At 40.0% G+C, this 26,514-nt stretch overlaps 1 protein-coding gene across 1 annotated transcript; it reads right to left on the bottom strand.

Moving 5' to 3' along the window:
- Nucleotides 1-1,156: 1,156 nt before the first annotated feature.
- On the bottom strand, nucleotides 1,157-1,953 carry LOC107777457 (uncharacterized). Its single transcript, XM_016597477.2, has 2 exons — nucleotides 1,776-1,953; nucleotides 1,157-1,558 (listed from the first exon to the last, which is right to left on the bottom strand). The coding sequence occupies exons 1-2, from the start codon at nucleotides 1,860-1,862 to the stop codon at nucleotides 1,382-1,384; spliced, it is 264 nt and encodes an 87-aa protein (XP_016452963.1). The 5' UTR covers nucleotides 1,863-1,953; the 3' UTR covers nucleotides 1,157-1,381.
- Between the last annotated feature and the right edge of the window lie 24,561 nt (nucleotides 1,954-26,514).

A 26,514-nucleotide genomic window follows, 5' to 3' on the forward strand; every position in this document is an offset into this window, starting at 1 on the left:
ATGTTAAATTCCTACCTACACCATCACTATTTGAAACACATGCCATTGCCTTCTCATCATCATTGTCGCTAATAAGAACAACAATTGATCAAAGACACACCTTGTCAGGTACTGTATCCAAGTTCATCCCGAGTAATAGTACCACGAGGATAATCACCATAGCCACCAGACAACTTTATGATGCCAATGAAGTAAGATGAGCTATTCAATGAAACTCGTATTGTAAAGAAGAAGAAAGAGACTGATTCAGAAAAGTGGGTCGAGGATTCTAAAACTCGTAGTGTTAGTTCTATTGAACTTTATACTTTGTTGCTTTTAATTGTTGTTGTTGTTGTTGTTGTTGGCATAAAATGCCTGTTTAGGATTTTTGGTAAGCTGGCAGGTGGTGTAGCTGCCAAAACAGGCAGTTTCTGCCAAAAATATACCAAGAAAAGTGACCAACTTTGGTCTCTAGTTGGTCGCTTTTCACTTAAAAAAATAATTTTCTGGGCAATAGCGACCAACCTTGGTCGCAATTTAACCCAGATTTCTCAAAAGCGACCAACTTTGGTCGCTATTCCATTTTAAAAAAATAATTTCTGGAAATATGGCGACGCTTATAATTAAAAAAAATTTAATTCTTGCAGTTGGCGACCAATTTTGATCGCTCATTTAAAAAAAAATTATAAAAATTAATAATAAAGCGACCAACTTTGGTCTCTATTTTTCAGATTTTAAAATATAATATTTTCTTGCAGACCAAAGTTGGTCGTTTTTTTATGATTAATAATAAATAAATAAAAACGTAATTTACATGTGGAGACCAACGTTGGTCGCCAAATTTATATTATTAAAATAATATAGCGACCAACGTTGGTCGCTACTTTCTTTACAGGAATATTTGGTCCTTTTACCTTAGATAGCGACCAACTTTGGTCTCTAAGGTAAATGGACCAACTTAATATCGACCAACCCATTTTGGTCGCTATTTGGTCGTTTTTTAGCCAATAAGCGACCAACTTTGATCGCTTTTTGTGATCGCTTTTTTTCGAATTTCTAGTAGTGTATAGAAATGTGTCAATTCTTTTTCAAACGGACTAATAAAGAACCGTTCGCAACTTCAGGATGCATTTCCAAAATAATTACTCCTTACCATAGAGGTGTAATTGGAAAAGAATTATAAAAAAACAATCTTTATTTCATTCCAGTACTATGCGCACGACTTACAATACAATATTACACCCTCATACCACTCTCAAACACACAACATACCCAAAACAAAAGAGGGGAATTCTATAGACGCACAAGCTTGATCCCCTTATTCAGTATATATTTACTCTGTAGTTTTCCCCTCTGTAATAGTTTTGAGCCTCAAATCCCAGCTCATTTGCGCTTTAGCAAATTACTGTGTAGTTTTGGCCTGTATAGTCTGGGTTTGAGCGTCAGCCACAGCAGCTGGGTTGCTCTTGACTTCAGTTGCTTGCTGGTTTGCTGCATCAGGGTGTTGCTCTTTAACTGTCTGTTGCTTAGTTTCTTCAGTCTCTTTCTTCGCTGCTCGATCACTTGTTAGTTTCTCTACCTGTTCCAACATGCAAATACTAATTTAAGTTCTATTCACAAACATTGTAAATTTCACAGATCACTAATTAGATAATTAAAAGGTAAATATTACAAGTAGTAATTATAATAATCTTGTAATTAAAAACAGTAACTAATAACTTGCTAACACAGTCTAAAAGGGAGATTTGAGCAAACCGAAATAAGAATAGAAAGATTAAAGAGAAGCTACTACGTACAGTTTCTTGTGCCGCGGCTTTTGTTTTCTCCAGCCCTGCCTGAGCAGAAGCTGCAACATTTGCGGCTGTCACTTTTGCAGACTGCATTTTCTTCTAATGTCTCCTTTTTTTGCTTTAACTTCAGTATATGAACTAATTCTGATTTCTCGGATATTATATCGGACAATTGATGCAATATTGGCTCTGCCTCTGCAAAGGTATAAATAGAGGGTTAACCATATAGAAGCTGGTTACTGTCTTCCTTTAAAATGCCACCACGTTGTCCATTGATGAGCTTCCACAATTAGATATATTAAAGGCAGAGACACGTACGTTTTCCACCTGCAAAGTGAAAAGACAAGGGATTGTCAGGTAAATACATGTTCATGTAGGGATGGAAGTCTAGCTTTTCTTCCACGTTAATGGCTATCTAAATCTTTTTTGGGATACTCAATTTTAGTAGGAATGGAGACAATATTTTAATTGAGAGAAGATGAAGTTAAAAGCTGAAAATGAGGATTTGAAAGTTGCAATACAATTGTTTTTGCAAAAAAAAGTTAAAATTTTATGAGTAAAATTTATTCTTAGTTGAAATATTCTTAGATAAATTTTGTTTAATATTTCTTTAGTATTTCAAATATTGAAATTTGATATTTACACATATTGATGATCAAATTAATCAATATTACAAAAACTACATATCAGTCTTTTCTCTTTCTTTATCTTTTTCCTGTTTGTTTCTTTTATGGGAATTAGGTCCATAAGGATAAGATCTTTATTAGCTACTAAATGATTATGTAGTCTTATCTTTAAGCTGGAGATTGTCAATTTGTTGTGTGATTTTTGTTACTCTTAACGTGTGGCTACCTAGTTCACTTTCTATCAGGAAACTTTGGTGAACGTAGGAATTTGGAGCCATTTAGCAGCCTACTAAGCCTACAAGGTGGTCGGAAGAAAAAACCAAATAAAAGTACTATTCCCTCCGTGTCAATTTAGATGACGTAGTTTGACTCGACACTGCGTTTAAGAAAAAAAAAGAATTTTAAAACTTGTAATCCTAAAAGCTTAAGGGGTAAAAGATTTGTGGGACCATGATATTTGTGCGATTATAAAAGTTTCTCATTAATGGTAAAATAAAGAGGTTAAAGTTGAATTATTTTCAAATTTAGAAATGTGTCATTTATTTTGGAACAGACTAAAAAGGAAAATAGTTCATCTAATTTGAAACGGAGGGAGTAAGTAAATAAATAAGCAGAAAGGAATCTTGTAATGATCACAATTAATAAGGCTGTTTTGACATAGCAAAAAGAAAAATAAGTATATAAATAAAGAATAGTGTTAGAACTGAGAATCAAGGGGTACGTACCGAAGAAATTGGGATAAAATCCGATACTGTATAAAAAAAAAGATTGAGGACTCTATTTCATTATCACTAAAGAACTGATGAAATGAACCAGAAAATTCTATCTACTTATATTTAAAGAGATAAAAAGATAGAAGGACTAATCTATTAATCAAATACAAAAGTAGTGCCACTTAAATCGAACTGGATTTTTGGGTTTTCATATCACTTAGGCTGTCATTTGCAGCTGAGTTTGGGCCACTAATTAACACCCCTCAAGCTGGAGAGTAAAAATACTCACAAGTTGCGATGAATGCTTGGTTTTGCGTTAAGGAAGAAATACATGTATATATGATATTAGATATTGACTAGTGCTAGTTATATATGAAATGAATAAAATGTATATTTTACTACTCTAGGCAATATAGAATGATATAGAAGACCAGGTAAAGCGTTGGTCAATGTTAGTATATATGGTAAAAATCATATGCCTCCGATTTATAGGCTCGAGGGTCCATCCTAGGCCCATGTCCGGGCGAGATCGAGTTCGAGACCAGACTCGAGCTCGAAGACAGAATGCAATGCCCGAAGGTAGGAGTACGAGGAAGGCCGAAGCCGAGTATGCTCGACCCCGAAATAGTACCGTTATAAATTTGTAACAGAATGAGCTAGATTCCTGCCACGTTCCCAAGATCATGGCGCAAATCCCGGAATATGATTGTACGATTTAGTACTAGGCGGTTAGACAGCAGTATCAAGAATATTCCTTACTATAAATAGAAATAGTCCTTATTTAGGGTTTCCCTATTATATAAAGGGGACCCCAATCATTTGTAAGATCACCTAATCATTGAACAAAGAATATACTCTCTACTTTTTGCCTACTGTTCATCAGGATTGTCCATTGGCTCTACTGTTCTTACTTTACTTTATTTTTGCTTACTTGCTCTAGACCTATCTCGACGTCACTAAGCTCGAGGTCACTACTGCTGAGTAACATTGGTTTGATTCACTTATTTCTTTCATTTCTACTTCATATTTCTTGATTATTAATTGGTATTGAACTAAATCACATATCTTTAAAACTACAAATCAAGTTTAATTATTACTCGTATTTCCGAGGTAAACAGTTTGGTGCCCACCGTGAGGCTAAAGATAATAGTGATTATTTCTTTACTGATTCTCATTACACACATTGTTTTTACACTTTTTCTTGTCAAATTTTCTTGATTCTCAGGCTAAAACATGTCTTGCACACAAAACACACTTGTTCATGACAACGAAGTTCTTGGAAAAAACATCAGTATAGGGGTCGGTGTACCACCAATAAACCTTGATGAAGTGCCAAACATGGAGCCAGTTGATGTCAGTTCACATAATGCTCTAAACGCAGATTCAGGCACAAACCTCGGAGGGAATACACGTAGGAAAGCCCGATCTGGTGGCCAAGGAGCACGAGGACTGGGAAATAGGGGAATCAGCCTCCAAGTGATATTCGAGATGCTGCAAGCTCAGTAGATTGCCATCACTTAACTTCAAAGTCAGAATAAGACTCCAAGCATAGCTAAACATAAAACACTCGACATGCTGAACCAGCACCAGATAGGTCGAGCGGAAATGACTCGGGGACTACCCCACCATTATGAGGATGCTCGAAGGGCTCACCAAGAGGATCGAGTTCGGGGAAAAGAAGATTGAAGAAATTGACAAAAAGATGGAGACTTACAACTCCCGTATTGATCAAATACCGGGGGCTCCTCCGGTCTTCAAAGGTTTAGATGCCAAAACGTTCATACAAAAACCATTCCCCCGAGTGCGGCTCCGATGCACATTCTCATAAAGTTTCGCATGCTCGATGTACCCAAATATAACAGAACAACTAACCCTAACGAGCATATTACTTCATACACTTGTGGGATCAAAGGAAATGACTTGAATGACGATGAAATCGAGTCAGTTTTGTTGAAAATGTTTGGGGAAATACTATCGAAAGGAGCTATGATTTGGTATCATAACTTAGCTCCTAACTCTATTGATTCATTTGCTATGTTAGTAGACGCCTTCGTAAAAGCACACACTGGGGCCATAAAGGTGGCCACAAGAAAATCAGACCTCTTCAAGATAAAACAAAGGAACGATGAGATGTTAAGATAGTTCGTGTCCAAGTTTTAGATGGAAAGAATGGAATTACCGCCAGTCTCTGATGACTGGGCAGTACAGGCCTTTAGGCAGGGCTTGATTGAGCGGAGTTCGATTGCATCTCGATAGTTAAAACAAAACTTGATCGAATATCCAGCTATGACATGGTCAGATGTGCACAATCATTACCAGTCAAAAATCAGGGTCGAGGACGACTAGTTGGGAGCCCCCTAGGGTTCAATTCATCCTAACAGATTCACAGCCAAATCCCCGAGGGACACAGATCGGGAATCGAGATTCAACAAAGAGCGGTATCAGCCATACGTCGATCGGAGAAACAACGGTTCAGGTCGTAATGCTCCTTAGAATGATCAGAGGAATTATCAAGGCCAAAGTTCTCGGGGACTCATGAGTAAGAGTGGGTTCAATAAGCATACCGAGCCCACCGAGGCTCCTCGATTATCAGAGTACAACTTCAGCATAGATGCGTCGGGGATTGTCTCGGCTATTGGGAGAATCAAAGACACCAAGTGGCCCAGACCTATAAAGACTGATCCTTTTCAAAGAAACCCGAACTTGATGTGCAAGTATCATGGCACACATGGACATAGAACAGAAGATTGTAGGGAGCTAAGGAAAGAAGTGGCTCATTTGTTCAACGAGAGACACCTTCGAGAATTCCTGAGTGATCGGGCTAAGAATCACTTCAGGGAGAGAGATGCAAGGAAAAATGTGCAAGAAGAACCACACCATGTAATCCACATGATCATTGGCAGAGTCGATGTCCCTCAACGACATGTATTTAAACGCACCAAAGTATCAATCACCAGAGAAAAATGGACTCGGAGCTATGTGCCCGAGGACGTCCTATCATTCTGTGACGAGGAAGCAGAAGGCATATCTCAGCCTCACAACGACGACCTGGTAATCTCTATCCTTTTAAATAAAATTCAAGTTAAACGTGTGTTAGTAGATCCAGGTAGCTCAACAAACATAATCAGATCGAGGGTCGTGGAACAACTTGGCCAACAAGATTAGATTACACCTGCATCCCGGATCCTGAATGGCTTCAACATGGCAAGCGAAACAACAAAGGAAGAGATTATCTTGCCAGTAAACGTAGCCGGTACCATACAAGAAACTAGATTCCATGTCATCGAAAGTGACATGAGGTATAACGCACTCCTCGGTAGATAATGGATACATAACATGAGGGCAGTGCCTTCAACTATCCACCAGATGATGAAATTCCCAACACAGGAAGGAGTGAAAACGATATACGGAGAGCAACATGCTGCAAAAGAGATGTTTGCAATCGAGGAAGTGGTGCCGATAACAGAGCCTTTGACATCGGATAAATCGAGCACCGAAGGTAAGCAGGTGGCCAAATAGCAATCACCGCCTTTAGCCTCGATGTAGTCGGAGCAACAGGTAATCGAAGACGAAGATGAGGATTTCCTTACTCCTCGAACCTTCTTTGTTCCCGAAGAGTCTGATGCAACCAAATCAACTATCGAGGAGCTGGAGCAGGTTGTTTTGATTGAATATATGCTCGAGAAAAAGGTATACCTGGGAACGGGATTGACCCCCGAACTCAGGAAAAAACTTATTCAATTTCTTATTGACAATATGGATTGCTTTGCTTGGTCCCATTTAGATATGACATGGATTCCACCGGAAATCACCACGCATCGGCTAAGCACAGATCCCAGGTTCAAATCGGTGAAGCAAAAAAGGAGGCCTCAGTCTGAGGTAAAGCATGCTTTCATAAAGGACGAGGTAACCAAACTTCTTTAAATAGGATCGATACGGGAGGTAAAGTACCCTGAGTGGTTAGCCAATGTAGTTTTACTTCCTAAAAAGGGAAACAAACTTAGAATGTGTGTAGACCATAAGGACTTGAACAAAGCATGTCTGAAAGATTCTTTCCCACTGCCCAACATCGATCGTATGATCGATGCCGCGACCGTCCATGAGATCCTAATTTTCTCGACGCCTACTCTAGGTACAATCAGATTCAGATGAACACGGGGGACCAGGAAAAGACTTCGTTTATTACTAAATTTGGGACTTATTGTTACAATGTACTTCCATTCGGACTAAAAAATGCAGGAGCTACATACCAAAGCCTAGTTAACAAAATGTTTGAAAAACAAATAGGTAAAACAATGGAAGTTTACATTGATGATATGTTGGTTAAGTCCCTGCGCGCAGAGGACCATTTGACTCATTTGCAGAAAACATTCAAAATCTTGAGAAAATACAACATAAAGCTCAACCCAGTGAAATGTGCCTTCGGAGTCGGCTCGGGTAAGTTCCTTAGCTTCATGGTGTCGAATCGGGGCATTGAAATTAACCCCGATAAGATCAAGGCCATCGAGGATATCACGATCATGGATAGTGTGAAGGCCGTGCAGAGTTAACAGGTCGAATAGTTGCTCTGGGTCGATTCATTTCAAGGTCATCAGATCGGAGCCACCGATTATTTTCCTTGCTCAAAAAGAAAAAGAACTGCGCATGGACCCCGGAATGTCAGCAAGCCTTAGAAGAATTGGAGCGATATCTGTCGAGTCCGCCTTTCCTTCATACCCCGAAGGTAGATTAAAAACTTTACCTATACTTGGCAGTATCTGAGATAACAGTAAGTGGGGTATTGGTTCGAGAAGAACAAGGTACGCAATTTCCTGTTTATTACGTAAGCCAAACTCTAGGGGATGCTGAAACTAGATACCCTCACTTAGAAAAATTAGCACTTGCATTGATAAGCGCATTTCGAAAGTTGAAACCATATTTTCAATGTCACCCTATATGTATATTAACCAATTACCCCCTTCAAAATGTTTTGCATAAGCCCAAATTATCGGGCCGATTGGCCAAATGGGCCGTCGAGCTTAGCAGGTAGGATATTGAATATCCACCCCGTACGGCCATAAAGTTTCAAATACTAGCTGACTTCATTGCCAATTTTGCACCGACCCTCGTACCCGAAGTGGAGAAAGAACTCCTGCTAAGTTCGGGTACATCATCACGGGTATGGACCCTTTTTATGGATGGTGCCTCGAATGTGAAAGGGTTTGGGCTTGGCATTGTCTTGAAGCCACCCATGGGTGATACCATTAGGCAATCTATCAAAACTTCTAGATTGATTAACAATGAGGCCGAGTATAAGGCCATGATTGCAGGTCTCGAGCTAGCTAAGAGTTTGGGAGCCGAAGTCATCGAGGGCAAATGTGACTCCCTATTGGTGGTAAACCAAACAAGAGTTTTGAGGTTCGAGAAGATAGAATGCAAAGATACTTAGATAAACTACATGTAGCATTGCATCGCTTCAAGGAATGGACCCTCGATCACGTGCCTCAAGAGCAAAATAGTGAAGTCAATGCACTTGCTAATTTGGCATCCTTGGTCAATGAAGATGACATCATCCCGGGGACTGTCGTCCAGCTATCGAGGTTTGTGGTTGAAGAGGTTCATGCTGAGATAAATTCAACAAGTTTGACTTGGGACTGGAGGAATAAGTACATTGACTATTTGAAAAATGGAAAGCTCCCATCGGACCACAAAGAATCATGGGCTCTACGAACCAAGGCTGTTAGTTTCGCCCTAGATGGGGATGGAACATTATACAGAAGAACGTTTGATGGGCCGCTGGTGGTATGTTTGGGGCCGGGGGACACCGATTATGTTCTTCGAGAAGTCCAGGAAGGTACTTGTAGGAATCACTCCGACGTCGTATCTTTTGTCCGCAAAATCATCAGTGCAGGTTACTACTGGGATAACATGGAAAAAGATACTAAAGAATTTGTCAAAAATGTGATAAGTGTCAATGATTTGCAACAATGATCCATTAGCCAGGAGAACAACTCCATTCGTTCCTATCCCCGTGGCCTTTCATGAAAAGGGGAATAGATATAGTCGGCCCTCTACCAACGGCCCTAGGTAAAGCTAAATTTATTTTGTTTATGACTAATTATTTTTTTAAGTGGGTGCAAGCACATTCCTTCGAGAAGGTCAGAGAAAAAGAAGTTATTCACTTCATTTGAGACCACATCATATGTCGGTTCGGGATACCCGCCTAGATTGTATGTGACAATGGAAAATAATATATCGGTAGCAAGGTGACGAAGTTCCTCGAGGCACACAAAATAAAGAGGATTTTATCAACACCATACCACCCAACTGGAAATGGACAGGCCGAATCCACAAATAAAACTATAATTCAAAACCTGAAGAAAAGGTTAGACGATGTAATGGGAAAATGGAGAGAAGTTCTACCCGAGGTCCTTTGGGCATATCGGACAACATCGAAGTCTAGCATGGGGGCCACCCCATTTCCATTAGTATATGGCTCCGAGGCCCTCATCCCCATCAAGGTCAGAGAACCCATCGCCCGGTTTCGATATGCATCGGAGGAGTCGAATCATGAGGCTATGAATGTTAGCCTCGAGCTACTGGACGAAAAATGACAAGCAGCGCTTGTTCGGATGGGCCGGGCAGAAGCAAAGGATCGAAAGATACTATAATAGAAGAACCAACCTTCGACATTTTGGAATCGGGGACTTAGTTCTGCTAAAGGTGACTCTCAATACTCGAGACCCAAATGAAGAAAGCTAGGCCAGAATTGGGAAGGATCGTACCAAGTCCTCAGAGTTGTTGGTAAAGGATCCTACAAACTTAGCATGATGGAATGTGAACAATTACCAAACAATTAGAACATATCACTACTTAAAACGATACTACTGCTAAGATATGCTTTTATCCTTTTGTTCATTTGAGTACAAAACTAACTCATTATAGATTTTTGATCGAAGCAATCGAAGGCGTATGATCTCGAAGGGATCCTTTTTACACGAAGGCCTTAGGTTTTAAAGCATGCGTTTCACTCTTTTTCCCTTAGATCAGATTTTGTCACAAATGGGTTTTACCGGCAACGTTTTTAACGAGGCAACAACTATGTGCTACCTAAGGAAAGCTCAACAGTATCTAAGGCTTCTTTTCAATCAACCTCGAATACTAGGGGGCATCACCCTTGGAGGTTATATTTTCAAGGAAAATACTTCATGCCTAAGAGGGCCTCGATAGGAAAATTTTGTAATGGGCCAAACGGTTAGATGAACCGTGTCTATATAGAATAGTCGAGCCCTGACGGCAAAACATGTATGCATGTACCAAATTATTTGAAGAAGCATTCTGTTTATATCAAAAATACTTTGTGTCTCAAAGAAGTTTACTATTATACGAGCTCTACACTTACAATCCTACGGGAAGCGGCTCAAGAGCCAAAACACAAATGCACGCCGAAATACTCGGAGACTATCATCGACAGTCAGCACATCCGAGTCATCGAAAACTTGGACTCATAAGACCTCAAAGAGGCATCCCCTCGAAATAAAGTCCAAGGACAATATACTCGGGGACTAACTCTTCGAACAAGTTCGAAGAGTTATTGAGGAACAAGTCCAAGCGACATACCCGAAGGCTATGGCCACATTAACGACTATGGTCATGTAAAAAGGCTACGATCGAAATAATGCGGTTCGGAGACGTCCGACTTCCGCTATAAATTAAAGGCCTTCAAACACTTTGAAAAACCGGTTAAATTAGGCTACCCTCAGCAAAAGCAAATAATAAAGGGGCTTCGATAAAGTCATCCCTCAAATAATTTAAAGGCTTCGATAATATCATACTTTGAAAAAATCTCAAGAGGTATTCGATTATGTTTACACAAACTCATTAATAGTAAGGTTCCGATATGAAGAACCTTCAAAAAACCCAAACGGGTACAAAAAACACATGCTAAGGCATACAAATATTTTCACTAAGTCTTTTAGCCGAAAAGAGAGAAAAATTATATCCACTTTAGAGGCCAAATCGGCCCAACTTAAAGAGCCTAAGGGCTGATGTATAAGAGCCTAAGGGCCAACTTAAAGAGCCTAAGGGCCGATGTATAAGAGCCTGAGGGCCAACTTAAAAAGGCTCAAGTGCCAAAACATATAGAGGTCGAGACCCCATTCTCGCTCAACTCAGACTCGAGAATTCCGACATCCCGAGCTCACATCGAATCAATTTAAACTTAGCACGAGGATTAACAAAACCTTAAGGGGTATTATATTGATCAATAAAAACCTAAGGGTTTATTATGTTCTAAGTCCGACCAAATGCTTGGTCTGATTATTTGAATCGCACAATCGAAATCTTCCACAAATGAGAACAAAATAAAATTCAACACAAGTCGAAGATAGAGCAAAATGATACTTCATATTCATAAGGGATGTTTTACAAAACATATTTACAACACCCACAAGGGGCCCTTGCACAAAAAAGAAAAAGAGAACCTAATCTATTTTCGGGGTCACATCCCCAGAAGCGCTATCCTTAGGGATTGCACCCTTGGCATCTTTGTCTTCAGGAACCCCCTCTTCCTCGGAGGCACCTTATCCGCCTTCCCCGCCCCCGGAACCACTCATAGCATCCTCATCATCGGAAGAGACAAGAAGCCTAGCATCGATTTCCCGCGCCTTTGTTTCAGCTATCTCTTCAGCAAGGTTGAACCCTCGGGCGTGGATTTCTTTAAGAGTCTCCCTCTGGTCTTGGCACTTGGCCAAATCATTACTTCATTTTTCCCGGTTGGAGGCCTTCCTCAGCTCCACTTGAACAGCCTTGACATCTCTTAAGTATACTGCAATGGACTTATTAGCCGCGACCTTCGTCTTCTCAATTTCAGCCTTGACCTGTGCAGCTTCGGCCCGAGCTCTAGCAATCTCTGCCTCTAACTCCTCGATTTTTTTGGCCTAGGCCAGACCTTTTGCTTTAAAGCCCTGGATTTAAGTTTTAGCCGAGGTCAATTGGGATATAACAACTTCCTTATCGGCAGCAAGCTGATCCATGTTCTTTTTCCACTTATGGCAGTCACCCCTAAATTGATCAACCTCGCCCCGAAGCTGCCCGATCATCTCCAACTTCTGCTGTAGATGAGACATCGAAGTATTAGCCTCCAAAGTAAGGCCAAGAAGGCTATACTCTGTTAAAATCACATTTACCTGCTCATCTAGCTCGGTCTCGTTTTTCTGAGCTTTGGCAAATTCATCCCGAAGGTCCTTAAGCTCTTCCTCCTTTTGGTCATAGAGAAGCCTCAAGGCCTTCTCTTCACCCAAAACATTCCTAAGCTTGGCCTCACATTAGCTCAACTCAGCTCTAAACTTGACAATGGCCTATGCATAAAATGAAGATATGTCAGACAAAGGAAAGGAAAGAAAGAAAAATTGCAAGAATGAAAGCTAGTATTTACCCGAGAGAGGAGATGTTGAGCCTCTTTAAAGAGAGTGGGTGCATCATTAAGGTTGATGGTATTATCGACCCCAGAAAAGCAACTCTGAAAGGGATTTTTTTCGAGTACCTTGCTCGGATCGGGCATACACAGAGTGCTAGCTTCTTCAATTGCCTCCTCAGAATAAGTTGGCAAAGAAAGGGAGCAACCTGTTGTCATGGCCCCGAGCTCTTCACTCGGGGCATTTTCATTATCTTCGAGGGTTTTCGCACTCGCCCCCTTCTGTATATTTGTTGAAGGTGGAGGAACGATCTCGACCTCCGGGAACACGGGGGCCTTGCCCAAGTCTTTCTTTGGATTTCCCTCACCACGGGATGAGGTCTCTAGTTCCGAGGGCTTGGCGGTCTTGATTGGTTTCCTGGTTCGAGGCACCAGAGCCGACTCTTCACCATCATTTTGTTCCTCATCTGGGGGATCGTGGTCCAAATCTACGTCCACTTCAGCAAATCTCTTCCGTAGCCTTCGAGCAGGGGCTTTTTTATCTTGAGGGTCTTCGGGCTTCGAAACCCTCTTTCTTTTGTTATTTTCCCTGATTTTGTGATCGGGGACTCGGTCTCTCCCTAGACGAAGCTGGCCTCATTTCAGAGGCATCTCCTATGCCTGCACAAATAAGCCTGAGTTAGGTGGCATCACTAATATGAGACAATAAATCAAAATCTTGAAGGAGAACTTACCATGATGTTTGGCCTCCCATTTACCCCTCAACAAGTCACACCATTTGCGCTCATCATACGAGGACGTCATGGCCAACTTCCTGACCCAGTCCTTGAGGCCAAAGATTGCATGTGGCATCCAAGCATCAGCTGCATGAAAGGGTGAAGGCATCACATAATGCGAGAACAAAACACAAGGGAATATCGGAAAAAGAATTTTTTACGTACGTCGAAAGTTCCATCTCTCAGGAAACAACATTTTTTCCTCAGTAATGATGTCCAAGGCCTTCACTTGGATAAATCGACTCATCCAGCCTTGGTCTTTGGTCTTGTCATTACTAGCAAAGAAGGCTTTCTTGAATTGATGTTCGAGCTTGGTCAGTCCGCGGAAAAGCTGAGGCCGATACAGGCTGATGAGGTGGTGGAGGGTAAACTCCAGCCGCTCGGCCTTGCTAGAAAAATAGCGCAGCATCATCACAATGTGCCAAAAGGAATGGTGGATCTATCCTAGGGTGACTCTGTACCTTTTACAGAAATCAATCACCACTGGATCGAGGGGGCCCAATGTGAAGGGGTAAGTGTAAACACTTAAAAACCCCTCCAAATGAGTTGTGATGCTCTCCTCGGGATCTGTATAGTAACCTCGTTCCCCCAAACACATTCATTCCTCAGAACCTCGAGATGCTTCTCCTTTATCAAGCAGATGTACCTCGATGCATGTTTACACCATCCAGGTACTACAGGTGGGTTCTCAACATCGAAGTTCCTTCTTTAAACCGCATATGACTGGAACAATCTCATGGAGGGCCGACCCTTTATCGCTGCCGATCGGGAAGTGGAAGAAGACGATGCTTTTTTCTTTTGAGGGACTATTTTAGAAGTTTTCACCATGATTTTGGAGTACAAAATACGGCGGGTCCTGGTTATTTTCGGCACAAAGAAGATGGTAGAAGCAAATAATAAAATGAAACAGTTCAAGAGAGAAAGGTATGGAGGAGGTTCAGAGATATTCTGAAAATTGAAGTAAAGCTTTCTCAAAGGGTAAGACCTTATATTTATAAATGAGCAGTGACAGTTCAACGACACTAGTGGCCGACCAATACTGGCGTACATTTAATGTCATAGGGAAATGAACCGATAGGATATTTCAGTCACTTCGAGCGCCTACGTCACAAGAATGACATCATCATTATAGACTTCGGAGGATCGAAGTTCAAATCATTTCTTATCATCGTGTTCTAAGAAACGCGGGGACTATATGTATATGGTAAAAATCATATGCCTCCAATTTATAGGCTCGAGGGTCCGTCCTAGGCCCAAGTCTCGAGCTCAAAGATGGAGTGCAATGCCCGAAGGTAGGAGTACGAGGAAGGCCGAAGCCGAGTATGCTTGACCCCAAAATAGTACCGTTGTAGATTTGTAAAAAAGTGAGCAAGATTCCTGCCACGTTCCCAAGATTATGACGCAAATCCTGGAATAGGATTGTACGATTCCGTACTAGGCGGTTAGACAGCTGTATCAAGAATATTCCTTACTGTAAAGAAATATTCCTTATTTAGGGTTTTCCTATTATATAAAGAGGACCCTAATCATTTGTAAGACCATCTAATCATTGAGAAAAGAATATACTCTCTACTTTTTGCTTACTGTTCATCAGGATTGTCCATTGGCTCTATTGTTCTTACTTTACTTTATTTTTGCTTAATTATTGCTCTAGACCCACCTCGAGGTCACTAAGCTCGAGGTCACTACTGCTGAGTAACATTGGTTTGATTCACTTATTTCTTTCATTTATACTTCATATTTTTTGATTATTAATTGGTATTGAACTAAATCACATATCTTTAAAACCACAAATCAAGTTTAATTATTACTCGTATTTTTGAGGTAAACAGTTAGTCAATTGATCTGTACTGCAAACATGATGAATAGAATTTAGTTCGAAATTTAAACAATCACAAACATAGTGCCAATAGATTGTTATATGCTTTATACGCTGATAAAACACATAGTTTCTAGCTATGTGTAAAGTAGCCTAGCGGTCACAGAAAACAAGAACATGACTTTTATAGAAAGACCAAGATAAAAAATAGTCGAATGAGCCAAGAGACCTCATTTACCATCTTCCTTAAAGTCCTATATTCTGCCTCTGCAAAGAAAGAGATATGAAAGGTTATCTCTTACTTTTCTAAGAAACTAGTGAACCTCCAAAACTAATGTCATAATAACCTGTAATAGACTTTCTAGAAAATGTACAAGCAGCACAATCTGAGTCAAAATAACCAGTAAAAGAAACATATGAAGAACCAGATAATTAGATCCCTTGAGTAGGGGCAAACATGCACGAGATATCTCAAAACATGTGTTGTAACTCTTACGAGACCGGAGGAATTGGATGAGATATTGGACAGAATAAGATATATCTGATCTAGTGTGTGGAAGGAAATTCATCTTCTCAATCAATCTTCTATAAGAATTAGGTGTAGGGATCTCCTATGTTAACTGATAACTTAATCGATGAGTCCAAGGTATTGATTATAAGTGTGAAAGAAGAACAACAAATATATTCTAATAAATCAAAAGTATATTTATGCTTGATCTAGTTGTTAATTTGTATTTCACCGAGACACAAGAGGAGGAGTGAATTGTGTCTTGTCCGATTTCGCGATTCTAATACAAAACTGAAAGTAAAGTGTGAAAATATAATCTACACAAGCAATTTTACATGAAAAACTTTCTTGCTCAAGGGATTAGAAGCCACGGCCTAATATTGTAGGATTTATATCAAAACTTCACTAACTTCAATAAGCATTTTTAGGCTACAAATCAATAACCAAAGGGACTAACTCTAGTACTTCAACCTCTGCAATCAACTCCATTGTAGATTCCCCTTTCAAACTCTAGCCTAGAAAGCTAAAACAACTCTTCAAAACTTGATAACATACATTTACATTTCACAACCGCAACTAGGTTACAATTAGAGAGAAACGACTCAACCTAAAAAACTAAAGAACTTAAGAAGCTTTGTCTTATGGAGCAGGTTTGTGACGACCCGATATGTTGTTTTGAGTACTAGATCCCTTTACGTGTTTTGAGACCTTTCATAGCTCAATTCGATGATTTATGACTTGCATGCATGATACATGTCATTTTTCGAAAAGTTTAAAAGTGAAAGTTTTAAAGAAAATGTGATTTTTGACCTTGAAATGGTTAGAGTTGACCACGGGTAATATTTTGGTAAACGACCTCGAAATGGTGTTTTGATAGTTTCGGTAGGTTCCTATGATAATTTTGGACCTATACGCATATTTGATTGGGGTCCCAGTTGACCTGAGTCCGTTTTGGTGCTTTATGTGGAAAGTTAAAAAATTGAGTCTAACTTTAAAAAATCTTGAGATTTAATGAGCGATTCTTGATTTTTTCTGTTATTTGATGATTTGAGTCTGCGATCGAGTTTGTATGATGTTATTACACTTGTGTGAATGTTTGGATTATAGCCTGGAGGGCTCAGGTGAGTTTTAAATGCGTTGTGGACTGATTTGGTATGATAGGTATGATGCTAGTGTTGTTGATCTGCAGATCTCGCATTTGTGAGGTCCATTTCGCAAATGCGAGCCTCGCATATGCGAGACAATGCTCGCATTTGTGATGTTGGGCAGGCACAGGAAGGTTTCACATTTGCGAAGACCTTATCGCTTTTGCAATGATGGAAGGGGCTGGGCAGCTTCGCATTTGCCAAGCTATGTCCAATTTTACGAGTAGGTGGCTCTCGTAATTGCAATAGGGTTGTCTCATTTGCGACTATGGAGAATAGGGGACATCTTTGATTTTGTAAAGCCAATTCCGCATTTGCGATGGTCCTAGTGTTTACATTTACGATCATAGTGTCGCATTTGCAATATCAGAGGAGCTCAGACACTGGCTGCATTTGCGATTAGTGGTTCGTATTTGTGAACATTGCAATTGCGAATAATAGTTTGCAATTATGAAACCTGCAGCTGGGTAAAATATGGGGATTTCAGGACTTAGCTTATTTCATACTCCCTCCGTTCCAATTTATGTGAACCTGTTTGACTGGGCACAAAGTTTAAGAAAAAAATTAAGACTTTTGGAATTTGTGGTCCTAAACAAGTCAAAAAGGGACCGAGAGTATTTGTGTGGTTATAAAAGCTTCTCATTAAATGTATAATTGTAAGTTTAAGCTAAATTGTTTTCAAATTTAGAAAGGGGTAATTTGTTTTAGAATGGACCAAAAAGGAAATAGGTTCACATAAACTAGAACAGAGGGAGTACCATTTTTAAACCTAGACTCCGTAGAGGCGATATTTGGAGGGAAATTTCTTCTCAACTTCATAGGTTAGTAATTTCAAGTTGTTTTCATTCAATTTTTATTACTTTTCATGAATTTCATTATCAAATCTAAGATTCCTACAGTAGAAATTGGGGGTTTTGGGTAGAAGCTAGAAATTTTGTAAAATTGAGATTTAGACCTCAAATTAAGGTCGGATTTTGAAACAAATTTATCATTGCTTGTGAAGTATGTGTGCATGTATGTCCTATAGATTTACCTATTGTTGATTGGAAGTTGGAAACTGATATTTGAAAGAAACGATTGTTTAATTACAGTATTGATTTTGGAATCTGTATATTATGTGGTAATTACATTGAGTGTTGTCTAACAAATTGTTTATCAATGACCGAAGAATATGAACTTTCTACTTATGATCGTCACGAATTGAATTATAATCAAATCGTTTGGTTTTCTTACCAATGTCAAAAATTGATGATTACACAATTCAAACAATTTCAAATTTACCTCAAATAAAAAATGAATATACCATCAATTTGTTATGTATGGATAATGAAATTCTATTGATACAGAGCCAATTCCAATATATAGACTTATTGGAGGGTCCCATTGGCGTGCATCCAGTAGGAATTGAACCTACAAATTTACCAATAATGAGTTGAGCGCTTTAACCATTCAGCCATGAATGCTTAGCGGGGATCCTCATACATGGTGAATAACCAAATTTCAATTGAAATGAAATCTATAGGATAAATCAATGCAATTTAGGAGGAATAAATGAGAGGACATCAATTCAAATCCTGGATTTTTGAATTGAGAGAGATATTAAGAAAGATCAAGAATTCTCACCATTTCGTATATGCATGGACCTAATTCAATTCAGTGGGGATCCTTTATTCATACATATTCGGGCTGAGGATGAATGGGTAATCGAGATTTGGTTAATTTAGGTTTTCAACTATGTGAACCCGGATTGACTTTTTGGTGACTTCGTCAATTATGTTAAAAATTGAACCTTTATCATCAGGGATAGTTTTTAAATCTTGTTTTAACTTGTTTAAACTATAATTGACTAGATACGGGTGGTTTGGAGGCTTATTCTAAAAGAAAAGCCGCGTTGGATTGTTGATCTTATTACGAAAAGAGGTAAGTATCGTGGTTAACCTTGACTTGTGGAGATTAGGACTTGATTGGTCTATGTGTGACGTGATTTATGTATGGGGATATCGTATATGCAAGATAACGAGTGTATATGTGTTGTTATGAGTTCAAGCATGCGGGTTGTACTACTTTATTGCTTGTCTTTAATTATACTATATATTTATGTATTCTTTTTTTCGTTATGTGTTGTACTTGCAACATGTCATTACTTGTTAAATACATGCCTTCTCTTGTTACGTGCCTTTATTTGTTACATGCTTCCAATTATTCATGCCTTTATTTATTGGAGGCCCTTACTTGTTATATGCTCTCACATGTATTAGATAGATGCTTTTACTAATTCATGCCTTTACTTGCCTTAACTTGTTTCATGTTTCACTCTACTATGCTACATTGGATTGTCTTAGAGTATTATGTATTTTAGTTCCCTTTTTATGTTATATTGTGAGATTTGTCGTATTTGATTGTTATTGATATATTGAATCGGGTTGCACGCTGCAACAATATTATTATATATTTGGATTGGGTTGCATACTGCAACAATATTAGTATTATATATTTTAGGATAGGATTGCACGCCACAACAATATTATTATATATGTGAATCGGGTTGCATGCCGCAATAGTATTATTATATATGTGCATCTGGTTGTATTTCACAACAGTATATATATGTATGTGTGGATCGGGTTTCACGGCGCAACGAAAAGGATGAATTGTGGTTGGTCTTTATTGTTATATCTACTACCGCGTTGTGTTGCAAGACTATGATGGGATGATATTCTGGGGCCCTTTGTCATTTTCTTATTTATTCTGTTTATTGTGTACTTATTCATTTCTCTATTTTGTTATTGCTTCTATACTTATTACTCGCATAGGTATAATGAGTGTCTTGTCATAGTCTCGTCACTACTTCGTCAAGATTAGGATCGATACTTGCTGAGTACATGGGGTCAGTTATACTCGTACTACACTGCTGCACTTCTTGTGCAGATTCTAGTGTTGGTACCAACGATGTTCAGAGGTGATTGCTCAAACCTTCTTCTTCTTCTAGGAGACTTGAGGTAGTGCTGCTTGACGATCGCAGACCCTGGAATCCCCTTCCTATCTTTTTTTTGTTGTTTATTTTGTATCAGACAAATCAGTATTTCATTTCAGACTTTACATGTAGTATTCTAGTAGCTCATGTACTTGTGACACCAGTTTCTGGGGATAGTCATAGACAACGTTAGTTGTACACCTATTATTTGTTTATGCTATTTCACCCTTTTATTATTATTAAAGTCTCTCTTATTGTTAAAATTCTTTAGTTATTATACTAATTTTGACTTGCCTAGCAAGCAGATGTTAGGAGCCATCACGGCTCCATGGTTGAAATTTTAGGTCGTGACAAGTTGTTATCAAAGCCCTAGGTTGCATAGGTCTTACGAGCCATGAGCAAGCTTAGTAGAGTCTTGAGGATCGATACAGAGACATGTGTATTTATCTTCTAGAGGCTATAAGGCTTTATGAAACTTCACTTTGTTTTTTATCTATCGTGCGACTTTCTTCCATCATTAAGATTGAATCATTATTCTCTTATTCTCTCACAGATGGGTGAGGACGCGTACGTCATCCACACCTGATCAAGAACTGGACCCTCAGATTGCAACCACTACTAGGGTAGAGTCCGGGGCCAGGACAGAGCCGGGGTAGAGGCAAAGCTCAGCCTAGAGCACGTGCAACCACACCCGTTGTCGAGTAGCAGATAGAGCATAATGATGAGACCCCAATACTTTAATATGCCTTAATCCGCATAGCTGGCTTCATGGAGAGTATGGCTCAAGCTGGTGTGTTTCCTGTGGCACCAACCATTTCTTAGGTTGGGGGAGGAGTTTAGACTCCTTCTACACACACTCAAGAGAAAATGGCTCATAGCTATCAGACCCCAGTAGTTCTACCAGTTGGGGCAGTTCGACCTATTGGTGTTACATAGTGTTAGACCCGCAATATCAGCTGATGAGCTGAAGAGGTTGGACATGTTCACAAAGTTATTTCCCCCTCACTTTAGTGGTGTTCCTTCAGAGAACCCCTTGGACTTCTTGGCCTGTTTCCATGAGATTTTGTGCAACATGAGGATAGTGGAGTCAAACACAGGTGATTTTACCGTATTTCAAATGCATGGTTCTGCCAATAGGTTGTGGCCAGTGTATGAGCAGGGCAGGACAACGAGATCGCCTCCTCTCACATAGGTTCGATTTTCATAGATGTTCTTAGAGAAGTTTATCCCCTTCACTTAGAGATAGGAGTTGTGTAGTTAGTTCGAGCGTCTACAATAGGTTAGCATGACTGTCACTCAGTATGAGACCAGATTTGTGGATTTGTCTCGCGATGCATCTATCCTGATCCATACTAAGAGGGAGAAGGTTCAGAGGTTCATCGAGGGTCTTACATATGGCATCAGACTTCATATGGTCAGAGAGACTGAGTCTGAGATTTCTTTCACTCAGGTAGTGGAGATCACTAGGAGGATTGATCGCATTAGAGGCCAGGCGAGAGAGACGACCTCTAATAGGAGCTCCGTCATTTTGGAGGATTCAGTGGTGCCTCGTCTAGAGGCGGGGGTTCTTTTGGTAGAGGCTATCCTATCAGGATGGTACATTTGGCCCTACAGGTCACACATGGTACTTCAGGCAGTCGTAGTGCTTATGGACCTCAATCCGAGTAACTAGCATTCAATGCACCACTAGCTCCCTTTAGTGAACCACATATTCTGAGCTCTAATAGTGGTTATTCAGGTCGTCAGGGTCAGTCTCAAATTCAGTAGCCACGTCAGCCAAGAGGATGCTTTGAGTGTAGGAATGTGGGCCATATTAGGAAGTATTGTCCCAGGTTTTAGGGCAGCATGTCAAAGCAGGGTACTCATGCCATGATTCCATCACTGCTTTCTCTGCCACCCACTCATCCAGCTAGAGGCGGGGGTCAGGTAGCTTTGTCACGACCTAAAATTCTACCGGACCATGCCATCGCCTAACACTGCTTGCTAGGAAAGCCATTTATTTCACAGTAACAATAACTAAATTAACAGAAGCTTCATAACCTCAACAACGGTAATATCATAAAATATTTGAGAAAACAACAATAACACAACTATAACTATCCCCATGATCTGGTGTCATCGAGTACATGAGCACTAAAAAATCTCAAAATACATGTCCAAATCCTCAATATAAATTATCTGAACAATAGAACAGTAATAACAAAAATAAATGAACGAGAACTTCAAGGTCTGCGAACGAGATAGCAGCTACCTCGTAGTCTCCCCAAGCTAGTACCAGTGCGAAATCTAGCAATCACCACGCCCAAAAGTACCTGGATCTGCACATAAAGTGCAGAGTATAGTATGAGTACAACCGACTCCTTGTACTCAACAAGTAACAAACCTAACCTCGGGTTCATCTCGTTCACAATTGCGGAAAATTAGACATGCTTTGCAAGTATAATAGTTAAAGCCCAATCTTTCGCAAGAATTTCTAAAATGTGAGTTTATCAAGGAAATTGTGATTTTCAAAACTTCCAACAACAGATAAGATATTTCATTTACCAGCTAGCATGAGGAAAAGACATCTTTGTGCCTATATGTAAAATATACATGTCAAGTCAATAACATCATAGTGAAATAATCAATTACAATCACTCTAAGTATACTCACGGTGCCTGGCACAAATGCCCCTCATGAAAGCACATATATATCACTGTGCCTGCACTCAATGTAAAATTAGACTCTAGAGGGCGGATCCTAGCCCAAGCGCTAACCATCAATCAATATAACTATTGCGGCGTGCTATTCGATTCAAATATCATTCCATTGCAACGTGCAACCCGATCCAATATAACTCACAACACGGCTCTATGGCCCACATCAGTCACGAACCACTCAAGCCTCAAAGGCTCATATCTCATAATACTCAGCCCACATAGTATCACATATAGAAGGCAATATCAGCATGTGATACGACAAACAGGTAACATACAGAGACTGAGATATAACATGCGGATGATGAATTATGATTGAGAAATGACTACAAGTAAGGAAAACATCTCATAACAGCAAGAATATCCCTATCATGTCTCAAACAAATAAGTATATAGCCTAGACATGATTTTTAACATGAATCATGGCTTAAATGATCATACAAGTAGAGAAAACACAGATATAACGAGGCATAATAGTAACCAAGTCTTATAGTTGCCTAAAGTTCACCCAGTTCATGGATACTCCGGTGTACGCACACATGCCCATCATCTAGCACTTTTGTCACCCCCAACACATCTCAAGTATCATAGTTCACAAGGATAATTACCCTCAAACCAAGTTTCGATATGTTACTTACCTCAAAACGCGTGATTCAATACTCAAAAATCCTTCCCACACGAGTTGACCTCTGAGCGACTCGAATCTAGCCAAAACAACTTAGTATCATCAATAAAAGCCATAGGAAACAACCTCAAACCCATAAAGCTAAGATCTTAGTCCACCAAAAAGTCAACCCCGGCCCCACACCCTAGAACCCATCAAAACATACAAATTCCGAACACGCATTCAAATACGAGTCCAAAGATATGTGTTTCATCTAAATCCAACTTCAAATCGACCATCAAATCATCAATTTTTACTCTCCAAAACCATAGTAAACCCCCCCCCCAAATTACACCTTTAATTCACTTAAACTAGGTGTAATAATCCATGGGTAATCAATATCTAACATTAAAATTAAGTAAACTTCACTTACCTATTCAATTGTAGTGTAAAGTCTCCCAATAATCGCCTCCAACCGAGCTCCACAACTCCAAATAATGAAAAATGACCAAGCCCTTCGAAATATGAAGTCTGCCCAGAGATTCCACATTTGTGATCCAAATCATCGCACTTGCGGTACCGTATATTCGGAAATTCCATCGCAGATGCAGAAGCCACTAATGTTTCGACCATCCACTTCTACAGACCCAACCTTCGCACCTGCGAGTGCGTTTCTGCGACAATCCTATCGCTCATGCGCAAGTGCATCTGCACTCTAGTGCTGCATCTGCGGACTTCCTCTGCCAAGACCATAACTCACATCTACGCATCCATGGACGAATCTGTGGCCAAACGTCTGCAGGTATGAACATAGCAGAACTCAGAAATCTTAGCGATTCCAACATAGTCCAGAATGATCCGGAATCAATTCGAAACTCACCCGGGACCCCGTCCAATCACACCATCAAGTCCCAAAACATAACACGGACCTACTCGAGGCCTCATATAAGACAAAACAACATCAAAACTATGAATCACACCTTAATTCATGTCTAATGAACTAATGAACTTTCAACTTCCAAAACTCATGCTGAACCATATTAAATCAACTCAGAATGACCTAAACTTTTGCATACAGGTCCCAAATGACACAACAGACCTATTCCAAATCCCGGAACCACAATCTGAGCTCGGTATCAACAAAGTCAACTCCTGGTCAAACTTATGAACCTTCTAAACCTTCAACTTTCTAATTTTCGCCAAAAATCACCAAATCAACCTACGGACCTCCAAATCCAAATTCGGACATACGACTAAGTCTTAAATAACCATACAAATCTATTAGAACCATCAAAACACCATTTCAGGGTTGTCTACACAAAAGTTAAACTCCAGTCAACCCTTACAACTTAAGCACCCAACCTTGAGACTAAGTGTCCCAATTCAATCTAAAACTTCCCCGAAGCTAAACCAACCAACCCCTAAAGTCACATAACATCAAATACACATATGTAAATCATCAAGTAGGGGAAACGGGTCTCAAATACACAAAATGACCAGTTGGATCGTTACATTTTCCACCTCTTAAATAAATGTTCGTCCTCGAACGAGTCTAGAATCATACATGGGGTCTAAAAAGGTGAGGATGTATGATATGCATCTCCTGCTTGGTCTCCCAAGTAGCTTCCTTGACCGGTTGATCTCTCCAATGAACCTTGACTAATGCTATATTCTTCAACCTCAACTTCTGAACCTGCCAGTCCAAAATGGCCACCGGCTCCACATCATAAATCAAATCCCCGTCCAGCTGCACCGTGCTAATGTCTAATACATTTAAAGGATCCCCATAATACTTTCGGACCAGGGAAACATGATGTACTAGGTGAACTCCCAATAAACTAGGTAGAAAGGCAAGTTTGTAGGCTATCTCTCCAACTCTCTATAGCACCTCAAAAGGACCAATATAACTAGGGCTTAACTTGCCTTTCTTCCTGAATCTCATCACACCGTTCATGGGAGAAACTCTGAGTAGAACCTTCTCACCACCATATATGCCAAATCATGAGGTTTTCAGTCAGCATAACTCTTCTTCTTGACTTGTGTTGTACGAAGCCTCTCCTGAATCAACTTCACCTTCTCCAATGCATCACAGATCAAATCAGTGCCCAACACTCTAGCCTCCCTAGGCTCAAACCAACCAACCAGAGAATGACATTGCCTCTCGTATAAGGCCTCATAAGGAGCCATCTGGATACTCGACTGATAGTTATTGTTGTAGGTGAACTCTACTAACGGTAGAAACTGATCCTATGATCCCCCGAAATCAATGACACATGCTGTAATATGTCATCTAATATTTGAATAGCACACTCAGATTGCCTGTCCATCTTGGGATGAAATATCGTTCTCAGCTCGACCTGTGTGCCCAACTCACGCTGCACTCCTCCCAAAAAATGTGAGAAAAACTGCATACCTCGATCCTAGAGAATAGCCACAGGCACACCATGAATGCAAACAATCTCACAAAGATAAATCCGAGCCATCTGCTCTGAAGAGTAGGTAGTCATGATGGGAATGGAGTGTTAGACTTGGTCAGTCTATCCAAAATAACCCACATTTCATCAAATCTCCTCATGATCCGCAGAAGCCTAACTACAAAATCCATGGTGATAGGCTACTACTTCCACTCTGGAATATCTAACCTATGAAGCAAACCACCCGATCTCTGATGCTCGTACTTTACCTGCTGACAATTCAAACACCAAGCAACATACTCAACAATATTTTTCTTCATCCTCTGCCACCGATAGTGCTGCCTTAAGTCCTGGTACATCTTCGCAATACCCGGATGAATGGAACACCGCAAACTATGGGCCTCCTCTAGAATCAACTCATATAACCCATCCATATTCGGAACACACACCAACCTCGCAGCCTTAACACCCCATCATCCCTAATAGTAGCCTCCTTAGTATCACCGTGTTATACCGTGTCATTAATGACAAGAAATTTGGGATCATCATACTGACGCGCCTTGATGCGCTCAAACAAGGACAACCGTGATACAACGCAAACAAGACCCCTACTAAGCTCCAAAGTATCAAACCTCACTAGCCTGTTGGCCAAAGAATGAATATCCAAAGCTAACTATCTCTCCCCACCTGGAATAAAAGCAAGACTCCCCATTCTTATAGCCCTCCTGCTCAATGAGTCAGCCATGACATTGGCCTTCCCCAAATGATAAAGAATGGTAATATTATAGTTCTTTAATAGCTATAATCATATCCATTGCCTCAAGTTCAGATCCTTTTGCTTGGATAAGTGCTGGAGACTCTTGTTATCCGTGAACACCTCACAAGACACGCCATAAAGATAGTGTTGCCAAATCTCTAGTGCGTGAAAAATGGCTGCCAACTCCAAATCATGCACTAGGTAGATCTTCTCATAGGGCTTCAACTGCCGTAAAGCATAAACAATCACTCTACCATCCTACATCAATGCACAACCAATGCAAATCCATGAAGCATCACAATAGACTGTATAAGAACCT

This window comes from Nicotiana tabacum, chromosome 6 (genome assembly GCF_000715075.1).
Source record: "Nicotiana tabacum cultivar K326 chromosome 6, ASM71507v2, whole genome shotgun sequence".
Taxonomy (NCBI): Eukaryota; Viridiplantae; Streptophyta; class Magnoliopsida; order Solanales; family Solanaceae; genus Nicotiana; species Nicotiana tabacum.